A 16488-nucleotide genomic window follows, 5' to 3' on the forward strand; every position below is an offset into this window, starting at 1 on the left:
AGCAGGCATAAGAATCGCTCATTTAGCAGTCATAAAGTTTTAATTCCTCTTTTCATCCCCAGTGCAAGCAACAATGCAGACCTCATCATTAATTCATTTCAAGGTTCAGAGACTTTAAAGGCAAAACTCAGTTTTTTACACGTTTCAGATCTGACTCCCACGTCCACATAAACCAAGGAGACAGTTTGCTCCTGGTTCTCCAAAAAAAACCCCTCCAAGGCCTTTCAGTTACCTGTCATGGAAATCTGAACACAGGAGTCCTGACCAGCACTGGCTGTAAGAATTATGAGAATCAGACCATACAAAGCTTTCTGCTTGGACTCTTTTGCAGAACACCATCTGAATTTATAATATAACCCTGAACAGCTCCTGAATGATTCACTAAAGCCAGATTTGGACATGTCAGTGGATCCATTCCAGACAAGGAACACAGGTAAGGATATACCCCAGACACAGGCCATGAATCCTTTGGAAAACTGTCAGGGGCTCCATTTACAGCTCCACTTTGTGGTACCACTGCTCCTGTCTTCAAATGCACTTGAAATGCACCTGCTATTATGTCTTCCCACACAGTTTAAAGCATGTCCATACCTTCAGGGCGAGCCTTTGGTTTCTTCAGTCCTCCATCCTGCATCAGCTCAAAAGCAAAGGAAACGTTATGGACCTGAAAGAGGTGAAGTGTTTAGAATCTCACAGTTATAGAGGCATTAAAAACCTTTCCTCAATTTTTTAAAATGTTTTATTCTCTCTATAATTTCACGTAGACAATGGTAATTCTGTTTAACTCAATATTAAACACTGATACATTTAATAGAAAGTACATATGAGTGGCTAAGAAATGAAAGCTTGTAGGGTAAATATTCACTTTTGATAGAAAGAAAGTAATTTCAAGTGTAGAAATGTGATGGGTCCCACAGGAACTGAGAAACCCCATTAAGCCCCGAGCTCAGTCTCCATGGCAGAGGCCAGAGAGCTCCCAATAACTATTAAAAGATAGGGACAACAAGATAAAAATGAAAGAAAGTAGGTGTCTTCTTCTAACCTCTCATTTGAGGGACAAACAGGATTTAAAGAGCTTTGCACAGCAGATTTCTTGTCCACGCTCACTGAAATTTAACCAAGGCAATTTGCATTATGAATTCTGTGCAGTTTTGTTACTGCAAGTGACAGTTTTGGAGATACAGAGCAAGGGAGGGGGAGATTTAATTACAGCCACTCATCTTGAAAACCAGGGAGTTAGCACACAGAGCTCCCCTACAACAAGGAAGAAAGGCCACTTTCACTCACACTGATTGTTCAGGACTTTATTAATCTCTTTTTACCTGCTGCAGGTCCTCCTCTTTCATTGTGACAAACCCAATCCCTTTCAGTGTGAAAATACTTTATTCTTTCCCAAAACCACAGTGCCTGCCTCTCCTTTGACTTACAAATCCCCATCCCTCAAGGCAGAGTCTCCACCCAAAGCCACAACATCACTTCAGGAGTACTTGCTAATCTTTGTGAATTTAAACCACTAATAACAAAATTGTAACTGAACAGGTGCTGGCTGCAACTCAGCACCCTGCACTTCTACAGGGGCAAAAATTCAAGATACTGAGATAAAAAAAAAAAAAAAGAGCAAGAGAAAGCTCTAAAGGAGAGCTTGTGTAAGATGTAATAGACAATAATTTTCCCACTTGCTCTACCCAGTTCCTGTGCAGCATACAACATTCAGAATGAATCAGTGTTCTTATACCAGGCACCAGACACACACAGATGCACATTTATGTCCAAGGAACAACTGCAGACAAGCTTTTGGGTTCAGGTCAGCTTCAAAACATGTCACCTGTGAGCACTCAACATCCAGTTTCTCACCCCACAACAACCAAAGATCACAGCCCAGGTTCCACCTCTTCTACTTCACACATTTACATAGCAAATAATGATATTTATTCATCTGGTTTGTAGGAGCATTCAATAAACTATCACATAATACTATGTTGTTTTATAATGTTATATATGTTATTTTATTCCATAAACTACAGGAAAAGAACAGGTATTAGGGAACTGATCCTGATGAGATGAGGGGGCAGTTTTAAGGAGTGACATCCTGTGACTTTGGGAAGAAGCTTTATCTCTGTGTCAATCCCAGGATGCAGCAAAAGCTGAGCTTCCCATATCTCATCTTTTCTCTCTCTTGCCTGTTTACACAGAACATACAAGGCCAGGCATCAACTCTGCTGTCTGGCACACAAAACCACTTCAGGCAGTACTACAAGCTAAAAAAAAATCACTTTGGTTATGCAAAGTACTCTCCAGCACAAAGTGGTCATTACTGATTTATTCATTCTGATTATTCATTTATTTATTTATTATGTGCTGTTTGATGCTAGTGACAGAATAGCTTTCTTCCTCAGCTATTGGGAATTTGCCCATTCATTTCACAAACAACTTTTAGTGGTTTTAACTATCAAGTGTCACAGCCAGGGCCTCTTTGCCACAGCTCCTGGAGAGAATATACCAAGTTATTCTGATTTACCTGGCACAAAGGGAAAAGATGCAGCAACTGGAAAGTAGCATGTGATAACAATGCAAAAAGAACATGGAAACAATGGAGTTTCTACCCACCTTCTGATCAAAACTTTCAGGTGTTAGGTAGAAGTTGTGAAGTGGAACAAAATAGTCTTCAAGGAGCCCCATGAGCAAGACCAAGTAAACACCATCTGCAAACTAAAGAGGAATATTGCTGACATTCCCAGGAGAAAGAAGCTGTTTGTAAACAACAAGGAGAACGAAGAATGCTTGGCCCAAATTATTTATTTTGATTTCTACCCCTGTTTTTTTGCTGGCACAAAGGTGTGAGGTGGTTCAGGAGTCACCAAGTGATCCTTTCAGTCACAGCAGGGAATGGTAACAAGCATTTAGGGCTTTGTTCCTCTGCTCCCTGGATTCACCTGTCCAGGGTGAAATCACCAGTGCAGCTGAGCAAGAGAAATCACTTTTAATTTCTCAAGAGCCTGTTGACAGAGCTGCTCTCTTGTCTGTTCTCTAAAGAAAAGGAAAATAAACCACAGGAGGCTTTCTCCCTACATCTGGTAGCACAATTTCCCCTCCTCTCGTTTCCTGAGCAAAACAAGGAAGCCCATCAGCAATTCTCAGAGCATTAACCCCTGTAAGACCATATTTTATTATAATTACTTACATACAGTAAATAGCTCTAAGCAGAAAAAAATTAAAAGCAACTGACCTAGGAGTGATCTACAATTTGTATTCCTTAGTTGTGCAGAATATCTGGTCTGAATAGGCAGGGACTGAAAAAAAGATCTTCTTTCTCTCCAGCCAGTTATCTATTTACTGAGCTACTGAATATTTTAGGGTGGGGTTATGTATGTCTGTCTGTTCTTGCTTTCCTCACATTCATTTTATTTGCTTGAGGAATCTTGCCAACTTCTCTACAGTATTTAAGAAAGCTTTTTCTTATTAAAAAAAAAAATGTCCTGGGAAAACATGTTTTCAGATTAAATACTCCCAGTCCCACTACCACAGTACCTGGTAATTGGAACAATTACCTTCTTAAATTGTGTGTGTTGGACATTCGAGTCTTTGCCCTTAACCAGAACTTCAAATTAAATCTCCCCTGTCACAGGTAGGAAGTTTAACTTCATAAAAGAATCTTTTTCCCCCTAAAATAGGTTGAGTTTCAGCAAATATTAAATAATATCCTGCATACTTGGGCAATACAATTCAGTGCTCGCACCAGACAGGATGACTCCTGACTGGCTAAGGGGGGAAATGTTATGGCACATGTGACATCCTCTATTCTTTTAAAAAATAAATTGCTGGGTACCCTTAAGGAACTATTTGTTGTGACAGATCAGATCCAGTCACCCCCTTATTTCAGCAAAGCTAAAAAACAGCAGTGAATGAATAACTGGTATTATACCAAGCCAAGCTCAAACCAATTACCCACACTCTTGGTATAATTCTTTAGATGCTGTGCTTTTTTGCTGAGACAATAAGATAACCATCTCTCCACAGTTCAGTGAACTCTGGAGAGAAGATCTGCTTCTGCTTAGCCTGAAAAATTGCTTAATTTTATGTTTAAAGTGAGAACTACCCCACTGACACCGAAATCCACACTTAAAAGTTTCCAAGCACGTCATTGCTGCTCCAAGATCCCACACCTTAACATGCCCAAAGAGAAACAGTTCCATAACAAGGTCTAGATTTGCAACTTACAGATTACACACAAAAAAGAAAAAGCCTCCTACCTGGGTTTCCAACTCTGTTACTTCCAAATTCAGTTTATTCAAGTGTTTGTTCACGAAGGTGATCAGAGACTACGAAAGAAAACACCAGAGGCAGTGATTCAGACACCACACCACGTGAAAGGGTTAACATGTGACCTTTTCAGACTTTTTTTTTAATGATAAATATGATAAATATGATAAACACGGGTGTGGGCTGTTTGCTTTTGCACAAATAAGTACATAAAACTGAAAACAACTCAGAGTCATTTTTGTTGCACCACGTGCCAGAACTCACCAGATGGTGCTATCACACACAGCTCACTGTATCAGCTTCCTGAGCACACAGAGCAAACTCCAGTGACAGAAAAAAAGCTGAGATGACATCAGTGCTTGGAGATGAAGCAAGCAGGAGCATTCCCTGTCCACACTGATCTTTTCAGGTTCCAGGAGCAGCTCCACCAGCTGGGAGCAAGGCATGAGCAGCACTGAGCTAAAAGGGGCCTGAGAAGATGCCAACAGCACACACCTCTGGCTCCTGGGGGGATGTGTGCAGATCAGTGAGCAAATGACAGTCAGGATGGGATTTCTATTCCAGACACAACATCCTGCTCCTCCAAGGCAGTTCTGTGCTGATGTACTGAAGCACTGAGATCTGCCACCCCGCTCACACCCCTTCCAAAGGGACACAGAGCTGGGGCTGAGCACTTGAAAGAGTTAACTCAGCTCTCTATCAACTTAAAAACACTTCTCTAGAAGACACTACAGACTGGAAAGATAAAATCTTCCAGAGACATCAAAGCATTACTGTAAATGCACACATCCTCTGCTTCATACAAAGGGAAGGGACAATTTACAATGCTGATCTCTGCACAGTTCTAATAAAAAGCCATGCTGGAACTATCTGATGGATCAACATGGAGCCTCTTCCTTATGTCTTCCCTAAAACAAGGGCTGGCAGAGAGAGATAAACAGCTACAGACCCCTCTGCTCTGTCTGACACCAAGAGCCATGTCAAAACCAAGTCTGGGTGGGTGTGCTGTGAGATGATGCTCAGCCCTGGGGGACAAACCAGGGGACCAGATGAATTAGTGCTCAGCAGAAGAGCCCTGGGACAAAACCAACTCTTCTCTAAAAGCTTTGCATTTAGCAAACTTATTTATGGGTGAATCACATCTCAGGGTGCTGTGGAAAACATCAGCTGGCTTTGAAACAGTGCCCTTTGGGGGTAACTCTTCACTACTCCACATTCCCCCTTCTGTTACTTGCTGGATGTTTCTGAATATCTTTCAAAAAAAAAAAAAAAAGCAACGTGGAAAATAAAACTGGGATTTTATTTCTTACCTTTTTGACCACGCTGAGTTTGTCTGGTGCGTGATCAAAGAGTGTGTCAAAGGCATCACGCTCTGGTTTGAGGGGAAAAAGAGAATTAAAATCAATACAGCCCCAACAGCCAAGTGTGGGAAGCAGGTTATGTGTCTAAAGCTTAAAGGTTCTCCTGAGAAAGCCACATAACAAGAGGCCCAAGCTAAAAGTTACCACCCTGTTCTGGTGTTTAGCTAAATGCCAGAGCAAACTACGCTGGGAATTTTGAAGGCAACTGAAAATAAACATATCATTCACTGATTTCCCTTTTTTTTTGCCATTTGTAATTGGAACACAAAATATTGAGGTGAAAAGAAAAATTAAAATGAAACACAAATTTTGACTATGCCCCAATCCTGACTTAATAGCTATGGCTGCACCCACCACTCAGTGTCAAAGTGGGATATCAATTTGGTTAATTAAAAATTACTAGTAGTACCTGAGAATTTAGTAAAGCTTAAGACTGAACTCAACTGAACAGTGTATGAAGAGCAAAGCTCAGCATGAAGATTTAAATTATGTTTAGACCTTCCAAACATTGTAAAATAATATCTAACCCAATCTATGTTTTCAGCATAGTTTTTAACAGCTTTTCCAAGATCCACTTCTTTTTATTTACAGCCCATATTTTAATAGTTTTCTGCCATTAAATAAACAAACACATTTATTATCCAAATTTCTTTGGTTTATTAAGATATTTACCCCCAAAGCCCCCTGACTTTACTTATGTTCCAAATGCTTTATTAGTGATTTATGGCAATACTCTGCAAGAGGGGAATGGTCATGTTCACATGTTATAATGAGTGAATACAGAAAACTGATTACTTATTTTCCATCACACACAGTCCTTTACATGAGCCCACATCTCCTAGCTGAGAAGTGACTTAATGCCATGAAAAAAACCTAAATGCAATCTCTTGGCAGCAACATCAAAAAAACCCTGTTTTTCATTTAGAAGACCAGACCTACAGTTGGTCAGGCTTAAATTCTAAGTTCTAGTGAATACAGAGGAGCTGTACATGGCACTCCAGACCTGAGTGTCTTTCCTGCAGTGAGGGGCTCCTGCTCATTACTCACAAATTAAACAGAGCAGAGACCAGTGTAAAGGGCACAAACAGTATCCTGGAGGGTCTGGTTCCACCCATTATGCCCCACATCCATGTGGAGAAACAAAACCTGCCCCCTCAACACATTCCAACCCCCATGGAATTGCCCAACCCATTGCCTTGATCTGCTGAAAGAAACCAGACCAGATGTCTGTGCCTGACACAAATAATAATAATAATAATAAATAAATATTCAGAGTCAACTTTGTTACTCACCAAATCTTCCCATCATCATCCTGCAAGTCAGAGCATTCAGAAACATCAGGTTAGTTCATGAATAATCACTTTGAAAAGACAAGAGCACGGGCTCAACAGGCCTTTTCCTGCAAGATTTTTTCTGCTTTTCCCAAGGGCCAACCACTCCTACCACAGCCAGGAGGCTGAGCATGTCACAGACCAGACCCAACGTGCTGCAGGAATGGGCCCAGAACACCAGTGATGCCAGGGGGGGCACATTTTAAATGAATGGAAATTTGTAATTATATTTTACAAATAATTATATTTTACACAATTATATTTTACACATAATTGTGATTTCTTATCCATAACAATTTTGATGACGGAGGGTGAATGAATAAATGTGTTTCTGTGCACATTTCCCACAAATACAGGCATCAGTCACTAACCCACACAGCTCAGAAGCACAGTTATCTGTCCCACTTTAACCTGTTTTCTCTGAAGAAAGAAAACATACACCATATGTGGATACTATGCAGATAAAACTGCCAAATCTGAAATATTTACACAGCCAGTGACATCAGCAGACATGTGCAGATGTTTATCAGCTGAGAATCAGGCCCTGATTTGCACAGAGGAATCTGAAAGCGTGCAGTGAATGTTGGATTTTGCTGATCACTGCATTTTCCACGGCTATTCTTGCATCTGGGCATGCAACACATTAAACAGCAAACCTCTTAATACTGTGTAATATTAAATAGCTTCACAAAATATACGTATAAACACACATGCAAATGTGTAAACATCTTGCTAAAAAAAGTGCCTGAGCCCCAGCCTGCAGATTACATCTTGCAAACCACATCTGAGGGAGAGGACAAGCCAAGCCCCATTGTTCAAGAGCACAGGAGTGAGGGGAGGAATTCTGGCCCACAAACCCGAGGCAGAGCTCTGATCCTACAAAAAAACCCCCACTATGAGACCTTTAATGTCCACGCAGAGACGTTATGATCTCATTTTTGAGCGTTTCCATCTGAAAGATCTTCCCCCCCTGAGCTCAGCCACATGGTACTTCATTTATCTTCAAAGCCAGGGGAAGCTGAGCCAACTCTACAGGGAGCCAATACTCTGATAATCTGAGGGAGGGCTCATGTAAGCCCCTCTTAGATGAGTTGCCTTCAGGCCACGTGAGGGAAAATCTCAGCTTTCATTTGCAGCCAAAATGCGTGTCTAGCCTTCTCCTTACAAAAAAGGACTGTAAAAACATAAAGCAAAGCACTCTGGTGCAAAAAACTGGGGAGGGAATGGGGTTTATTTATTCAGTTTGGTTTTGCTGAGCTGTACTCCTGAGCTGAAAACAGAGATCTCTGACGTACCTCTCAAGACTGAAGTGATACCCCGTTTAAAACACCCTTACAGTTTTCATGGGGTGTCACTTCAGTTTTGAGAGACTGGTCAAAGAATTGCCTTTTGTCAAACTAATTCTTCCCCAAAATATCTACATTAGCCCTTCACCTGAGAGAGAAAACAGTACTGGGCTGAAATCAGTTATATATATATCTGCCTGCAGAAGGCAGGGGGGGAAAAAACAGCTCTCAAAGGTCACTCTTCCATTAAAAGCTTCCGTGACACAGGAATTTCCAGAGGACACTTCTCCTTTGTAACGTATTTCCAGAGACCAAGTCATTTCTAGATAGTTAAAAAAAGCACCACGTTAAGGGACTTTGTTAACTTAGCAAGGACGGAGGGGAAGATTAAATGTAATCTTTATAAATTTGGTCTCACATCAGGCACCACCGACACACCAAAGTGCTTCGTGCTTACTCTGTCGTGGTCGTCAGCTCCTCTGAAACATGAGTGGTCTGCAGGAGGCCTTCACGTTTCTGGAAAGGAAGATGGAGTTAGAAACTTGAGAATTTAGGAAAGGAGAAGCTCCTTAGGGGCCCTGCAGCGTTCAGAATGCCCGAGGAGAAAACTGGATGAAGCACACTCCCTAAAAGCTCTGCAGAGGGAGAGGTGAGACCGCTGACAGGAGGACTCACTCCCAGCACAGTGGCATTTCTCAGGCTGGCAGCCAGATGGATGTTTGGGAAATGCATATATCCACCTGTATGTGCAGCCAACTAACTCACTAACAATCCTCCTCCAGAGACCAGAGTGAACACTGTGCCTGGAACACAGTCCGAGGGGTTTGTCAGCCACATCTCAAATCCCCCAAGGGATTTGAACGTTCAGGTCACGGTGGCAACCAGCAACCTGACACAACTGGCAGCCTGGCTCTGCAGAGAGGCCTGGGGCTGAAATCACAGGGATGGCTGCCCCCAGACCAGGGCTGTGCTGGCAAAGCTCCCCAGGCATGAGGGTGGCTCTCCCACCCCTGACAGGAGCACATCCTCCAAGGAAACGCAGGGAGCACACAAAGCTCAACCAGTTTCATTTTACAGCAAACTGTATTTCCCTGACACTTGGTCTTCTCTCCTTGGGATAATTTTCTGCATGAACAAGGGGCCTCCTACCCAAGTGAGAGTTAGCAGGTGGTGAGAATGAGTTTCAGAACAGCTCAGAGGCTGGAAGTGCTTTCACCCGAGTGAGAAACTTGCTTAACACCTCTGTGGGTTCCTTTCAAAACCACGGGATACAGCTTTATGCCTGGATGAAGGCATTTCTTTCCTCCCTTCCCTTCCCTACACTCAAAAAGCTGACTCAAAGAGCTCAAATCTCAGCAGCCATCTAGGAACCAGGGCTGTCAGAATGACTTATGGCAGGGTTAATAAAGCTTGAGAGCTCAGGTAAGCAGGGAAACCACCCCCCCAGGCACGAGCTCCATGCACGTTTTCCACCTCAATCTTTTTCACCAGCTGAACCCCAAGTGAGAACTCATCAAGGGGAACAGCTCTGAAGAGGAACACATCCTTCCCCAGAAGCAATCTCAGAAATAAAAACCGAAATCCAAACAGCCCATGAGAAGAAGAACTGCCCTCAAGATGAAGGCAGGGCTGCTCTCTCAGGGAGCCTGGCTGGCAGCACGGGGGGAGCTGTGCTCTCCTGTTGCTCTGCTGTTCCAGCTCCGTCCCTGACTGGGCCCTGGGCTGGATGCTGCCAGCTGGCCATGTCTCCACAGCCCCTCACTTCCCTATCATCCATATATCTCATCCTGGGAATGGTGCCAGAAGGGCTGGTGGAACGAGCCAGGATGACACCATGGATGGAAAAACGAGGCAGCTCCTGACAGGGCAGAGTTTTCTCGCACACAGAACAATGTTGTCTTTGTTCCATCCCACCACTTCATGAACACAGGGCTCTGGACCTTCCAGGCACCACAAACCCAGGCAGAAGATGCTGCAACCTGCGAACAAAAGCTCAGCAACCGGTGAGCAGAGAGTAACTCCTCCAAATGCTGGATAAGGAAGAGGAATGGATGCCAACATCGACTTCACAGCTGGTGGAAAAGGCAGCATTTCTGTGGAGCCCCCTCTGAGGCAGCTGCCCACACAGCAAGCCTGGTCCCCTGGCCTTGCAATCCAAAAGCAAATGTCATTCCTAGATAAAAGTTTGATTCCTCGTGCCACCGGCACCAGACACATTTATCCTTCCTCCTGCCTCGCCTCTGACCTTTCAGCCTGCAACTCAAGACTCAAAGGGAATTACTGGAAAAATACCTCGGATCTCCCAGCAGCACCAAGGTGGGCCATGCTGCAGTTTTAAAAATGAGCATGAGGAAAGGCAAGTGCAAAAGGCAGCGATTCCTGAGCCTTGCAAAAATAACCCACACAGTGAGCCCAAAGGACAATTTCTACCCTTAGCCTGAAGGACAATTTCTACACTTACTTCTGTGGACTTTTTTGCTTTTCTGAATTAGGGTAATTTTTTTCACCGTGCAAGTTTATGTTTCAAATATCAGGCAGCAGAATCAGCTGGAAGGAAAAAACCTCAGGACTCTCAATTCTCACTGGGAGCACACACTGAAACCACAAGGTTTTCTCCCTACCCTCACTGAGGAAGGCTGGAATTACAGGCATATGCTGAGTGACACCAATATTAAAACATGTGTCATCTTAGACTCTTAACTCAGCACTGAGAGTGGATTTTAAGAGGATTTTAAGTCCTGAAGGCCCACTTACACCCTTGTTTTGCTGGGACACTTCTTGTGTAACTTCTGCATACATTGCCATGGTTACACAGTTTTGTATTTCACACAATAAAACAGCAAGATAACTAATTCTGGAGGTTGACTTCAAAAAGGCTTGAAGTAACTACGTTTCAGGAACTCTGCTCTTGAGTCTTGCTACATCATGATGCCCATTATAAAATAATAAGAACAAAAGTGTTTTTCTCCTGGTTTAGTCTTGTAGTTGCTCTGTGTGATATTGAAAGACAGACAGGTAGGGAAAGGTTTTTCCTGGCAAGGGAAGGTAAAACAGAAAGTCCTTTCCAAAATGCCTGTGGGTTCCCAGACTCCAAATCAACTATTTTTCATTAAAAAGGAAATACAGCACCTTAGGAAAGTCTCAGTCTGTCACCTCAAGATCCTAAGAGAATTTGAAAGAAGGGCAGAATCACCACCAAACTGTGGAGATCTGGATAAACACTTTCCATGTTGGACAGTGGTGCCATAATATTATCTCATTTTATGGAGAGGGACAGTAAAAATAAGAAAAGAAAAAGCCCACAAGGTCCTAAGGTGTTCTGCACTGCTCTGGGACGTGGAAATGCACGTTCTGCTAAACCAGAATGACTCTTCTTTTTGTAGTGCCAGCACGGTCCTCCAGGGCAAGAAGCACCTCAGAGACCTGCACAGTGTGAGGAGGGCTCAGCAAAGCTGACACTGATAATCCTTAATGTCAAAGTTCTCCATGAAAATGAGACTTAACTAGTTGAGTTTCAGTGTGGGTGTGTTCTTGCCCAACGCTGCTGTGGGGTCAGTTCTGCAAGGCTTACAAAGAAATCACTTAGACCATTTATTAGTCCCCTTAAGTGCATCTTCAAGCAAGAAGAGGCACCTAAATGACAACCTCTTAAGAGCAGACACCTTATGTTAACTGTGATCTAGTTTGACAGAACCTTAATCACTATTAGGATATGTAATAAGAGATCATCTAACAATAAATTGATAATAAAAGTAAGAATCTCAATTTTCTTCCTCATTACCATTCTCTTTGCCATTAGTATAACAAAGGCTAAATAAAATCCATTTCAAGAGATCCACGCTACTGAACCAGCATATATTTCAATTTACCAAATGTAGGATAAAAGCTATTGTTCCAGAAGAAACATGCTTCAGTGTGCCTTGTTTTGCATTAAAATAAACAAAGCTGAGGAGCTGTAAGCTTTTCCCAGCAGTGGGTTAGGGGGCTGAAACAAGCCTCCTCTTGCACGGGGCCAGCTGAGCAAGGCTCACAGCCAGTGTTGCCAAAACCATCCCCAGGCTCTGAGGTCCAAGAGCAAGAGCTCACAGCCTCTTGGCTTTACATTAACTCTCAGTGTACCGGTGCCCTGACCCCTCCAGGCACTCCCCTGGGGACTCAGGTGTTGCTCTTTCCCTTTTCCCCACTTTTTGTCAGTCCTTACCTCATCCTGTCTTCACCTCAGCCCTCCCCAGTCTCCAGGGCAGGGACTCTGGTGAACCAGATGCTCCCAGGAGGTGTCTCCCCTATGTCCCCCCACCAGGAAAAGAGGTGACAACACCTTCTCCACAGCCTTCCCTCTGCTGCAGGGGTGGAGGGGTCTGAAGCCTGGACTAGGGAGGCTTTACCTCTCTAACTAAGGGGTTTTCTCTGACTTTGCAGTTGCAGAAGCCACTTCGCAGGGTTTGAAAAACCAGCTTATATTTACATGTTCCTCCTTATCTTTCCAAGACAGCCAAAAGAAATTTGAGAAGAAATCAGTCTCCTATTTACATTCGTGTTACTTTATAACTAACTCACCCGTTCTTAACAGGAAAGAACTACTACAGCAGCCTGAAAGCAGTTCAAAATCACCTCTTCAAGATAACACACATTTATTGCGAGCCAGGGAGCATCCATCAGTTCCTCATTTACATGACACCCTGTCCCTCTAGAGCATTCAGGCAGGCAGCCTGGAAAATGCCATTATTTAAATGTAAAACAAAATGAGGCTCTTGCCTAATCAACCATCCCTGTGAGGGGACCCACACTGGCAGAGCAGAGTCTGAGATCACTTCATCTTCTTTATTCTTCGAAGGAATGGCACTTGCAGAGCCTACTGCCAGTGGCTGAGCCTGCCCTGGGACCAGAGGACTGAGTGCCACGGCAGAGAAAGGAATAACCAGAGGAGTATCTAGGGCAGGAGGGAGGAAGTCAGGGTTGCCTAGGTCAGATCTCTCCTCCATATCTAAGGAAAGCTAACAAAAACACAAAGGCTGTGAGAGGAATGATGAAAGTCTGTCAGGCATGCCAAGGAAAACAGCATGTCTAAGTCTGCACATGAAGTCATTGGGGGAAAACAACACCAGCAACAGGCTCCCCAGGCTGGGGGGATCCTATGTGCTGGAACTCCTTCCTGTGCTGCTTGTGTTTCAGTGCCTCCTCTACAAAAAATGCACGGCAAAAAAAATCCATTGAAGAGACAGAAATTACAGGCAGGAGGCTCTCTTACACAAAATCCCATTTTTCCCCTGCTGCTGCAATAGCAAATGGTGGTCCCAAGCATGCCAAAGAGTGATGTTCTTGGGATCACGTGTAAGCACACGCAGCGCAAAAATGCCTTCCCAGGACAAACAACTGGGACATATATTCTCTAAATGGCAAGAGATCAGGGGCAAGGGATGGGAGCAGCCCAGGCCTGCAAAACCAGAGTGATAAATGATGGCTTTTCCCATCAGTTTTTCCATACTCACCCTCACAACCACCACTTGCACAGACACGTGTTCGGGCAGTCGGATGGGAGCCCGGAAATGCATTGCCAAAGCCACCAGCAGGTGAAGAATGGAAATCAGGTTCTTGCCATGGATTGCTGCAGGGAACAAGGAAAATGGAGCAAATAAAAGAATGCCGAGGCCTTATTTTAAACAAACAGCTCTGGGGAAAAAAAGGCAGTGAAAAATGCCTTTGGTGAAAAGTCTTTTTTCTTTTTATGCTTCTTCCCCTTTTCCCTAAATTGGTAATACCTGAAATACAATTCTGAAGGGAGCAAAGCCTAGATTCAGCCCTTCCTTTAAGCTACATGCCTAACTTACAAGTCCAGACCCTTCAGCTCCCTCTCTGTCAGTGAAGACAGGCAGCCTCCGTCACTGTACTGGAGGATACTGGAAAAAACTGCTTTTTGCAGACTTTGAAGTGTTAACACAAGCTCTGATGTCTGTAAGAGACGAAACTCTTTCACCACGTGGGTAAAGGGGCTGCTCAAACTCCATTCTCACTTTTGGGTTGTAACAGGCCATGCTGGAACAGAGGGTTTGAACAAGTTACCTCAATTATCCTACAAACACGCCTGTCTGCCCTTAAAGGCCAAAGGAGAAGGTCAAAGTTACAACCACAAATAAGTAAATAATTTTTAAGAGCACACTGCATCACAGAGAGTATGATCAGCCTATGGATTGTCATCCCCCTCCTTGCCTGGGAAGCTGAGACAGAAAACCCAAGAGAGTCCTTACAGTCAACATTCCACTTGATTGTCCAGCCATGGGGTCGGAGTAAATCATGGACAGCTTCCAAGACCGTCTGCAGCTTTTGCTTCTGACCAATTTCAGACTGTGTCACTTCTGCCACGTTCAGTTTACGGTCAGCCAATTTTTCTGCGTTTGAAAAAAACATCCAAAAAAACCCAAAAAGAACAGGCAAAACCAGATTAAACAAGGTCCTGGGTGGAAATAACAAGCACAGACCACTGGGCAGAGCAGGACTCCACTACAAGTTTTCTAAGGGGATTATTTTCCTCGGAAAGAAGAACAGCTGAAAGCAAAACTTTCATCAAAAGCGTGTCGGTTCCAACAAAAATGTGACAAAATCGAACATGCTCATCAATCAGGTGTCAAAAGATACAACAACTTTCAGCCAGGCACCAAGTCAGTAATAGTTTTAATTGTACCTCCCAGGTCCTTTCACTGCTGAAAAGCATTTGGCACAGCACAGCCTTCACTAAACAAGGAATCTGTACAAGTTTAATGGACTTGTTAATGACGACAAAAAAATGGGAAATACTGTGTGAATATTTACTGCAGCTTGCTAAGCTTTGTTTCAAGTTAGCCAAAGGTGTGAATTTAAGCTGAAGCACACCTTGCATCCTCAAACCCTCAAGAGTTATGGACTCATCTGAGCCACAGATTTGTGCTGCCTTAGGGGAACTAATTCAGGGCAGTAAGTTGGTACAGTCTTGTCATGTCGTTGTCACTTCATGGTTGATTACTTCCAAAAACGAACTAATGCAGGAAAATTTGTAAAAATGACACCAGTAAAATTTCTATTTTGTTTCTGTAACATAATTATTTGTGGTCAAAGTCACAGAAAAGTCATTCTTCTCTTCCTCTGCACTGTGGAGCTGCAAAGACAAAGGAGTTGACTTTTTGTAAAAAAGAAAAGAAGGGAGCTGGGGGGGCTGTGGGGATGTTTTTCCAGCCATCAGAGCAATGGGAACAGCTGATTTCTGTTCTCCCTCCCTCCTGAGGAAAAGTCATCTCTCTGGGAGGTCAGGACTGGTTGGACATATTCCAGTTATATCCTATTCCACTCTTGAAAACAAAAAACATACTTCACCAAAACTGTTTTCACAAAATGGGATGGCCTTCAACTCTAAAGATGCCTTCAGAAACCTCTCAGAGTTATCAAAACCTACTGTTCCAAGAATGGAAGTGTTTCTGCTCTCAAGTTCAAGAGTATGTTTCTTCTGGGCATTTCTCCTAGCTGAAGATCAATATTTCTTTTCTTTTAAAGTGACAGAAAAACAAAAGCACTCTAGTAGCCCAGACATAAAAGACTTGGAGGTTTATCAACTCACAAATACTTTGAACATTTTGATTGTTTCTATGAACCTAAAGTAGGAATTTTTTATCAATATCTGAATAATATTGTTGCTTAGCCAAGATGCCTTTTAATCTTTTCTAAACCGACTACCAAAACATGCAAATATTATTTTAAATTATTTCAGATGTTTTTCTGTTAGTCCATGAAACCTGGGAATTCTCTGGATTTCCTGCCTTCCCAGCAGATGGAGAAGCTGACACTGCACCTATCACTGAAAGAAGGTGCATCCCTGGTGGGTGGTGCATTACTGCACAGCCCTGCTGCTCTCTGCAGCTTTGGAAGGGATTAATTTCGGGCCCCTTCCAGTTTTTGGGGGGCACCTTCTCCTGTGTGAACTCACCCAGCAGCTTCTGCAGCACCTGCCCATCGTAAAGGTCCTCCTCGAGCTGCTTGACAATGATCCTCTCCTCCACCAGCACATCATTAATCCAGTCAATCAGAACCTGGAAGGACAGAAAAAGGAGGCAAATGTCAAAAAATAATGACTGAAATACGTTCCTTTCATATCATCAGGAATATAAAACACAGGAAAAGTAACCATAAGCTTTTCTGTTTCCAAATAAGACCCAAGATAAAAACAATGGAGTAAAAGCATCTCTTCGTCCCTTATGATTTTTAACTCAGGTCTTGGCAGCCCGG

General features: G+C 43.2%; 1 protein-coding gene across 3 annotated transcripts in view; it reads right to left on the reverse strand.

Moving 5' to 3' along the window:
- Positions 1 to 16488, reverse strand: part of PARVB (parvin beta) — a 50798-nt gene that overhangs the window by 5685 nt on the left and 28625 nt on the right. For all 3 annotated transcript variants that reach the window (XM_051772468.1, XM_051772471.1, XM_051772470.1), the window contains exons 4-12: positions 16190 to 16292; positions 14484 to 14624; positions 13728 to 13843; positions 8696 to 8754; positions 6914 to 6933; positions 5571 to 5632; positions 4251 to 4319; positions 2608 to 2709; positions 592 to 664 (exon numbers count right to left, since the gene is read on the reverse strand). In XM_051772468.1, the coding sequence (XP_051628428.1) occupies positions 592 to 664; positions 2608 to 2709; positions 4251 to 4319; positions 5571 to 5632; positions 6914 to 6933; positions 8696 to 8754; positions 13728 to 13843; positions 14484 to 14624; positions 16190 to 16292 (745 nt within the window). The remainder of the gene's footprint in view (positions 1 to 591; positions 665 to 2607; positions 2710 to 4250; positions 4320 to 5570; positions 5633 to 6913; positions 6934 to 8695; positions 8755 to 13727; positions 13844 to 14483; positions 14625 to 16189; positions 16293 to 16488) is intronic.

Source organism: Manacus candei, unplaced genomic scaffold (assembly GCF_025592945.1).
Source record: "Manacus candei isolate 608988 ecotype Guabito, Panama unplaced genomic scaffold, ASM2559294v1 h1tg000153l, whole genome shotgun sequence".
NCBI classification, from domain to species: Eukaryota; Metazoa; Chordata; class Aves; order Passeriformes; family Pipridae; genus Manacus; species Manacus candei.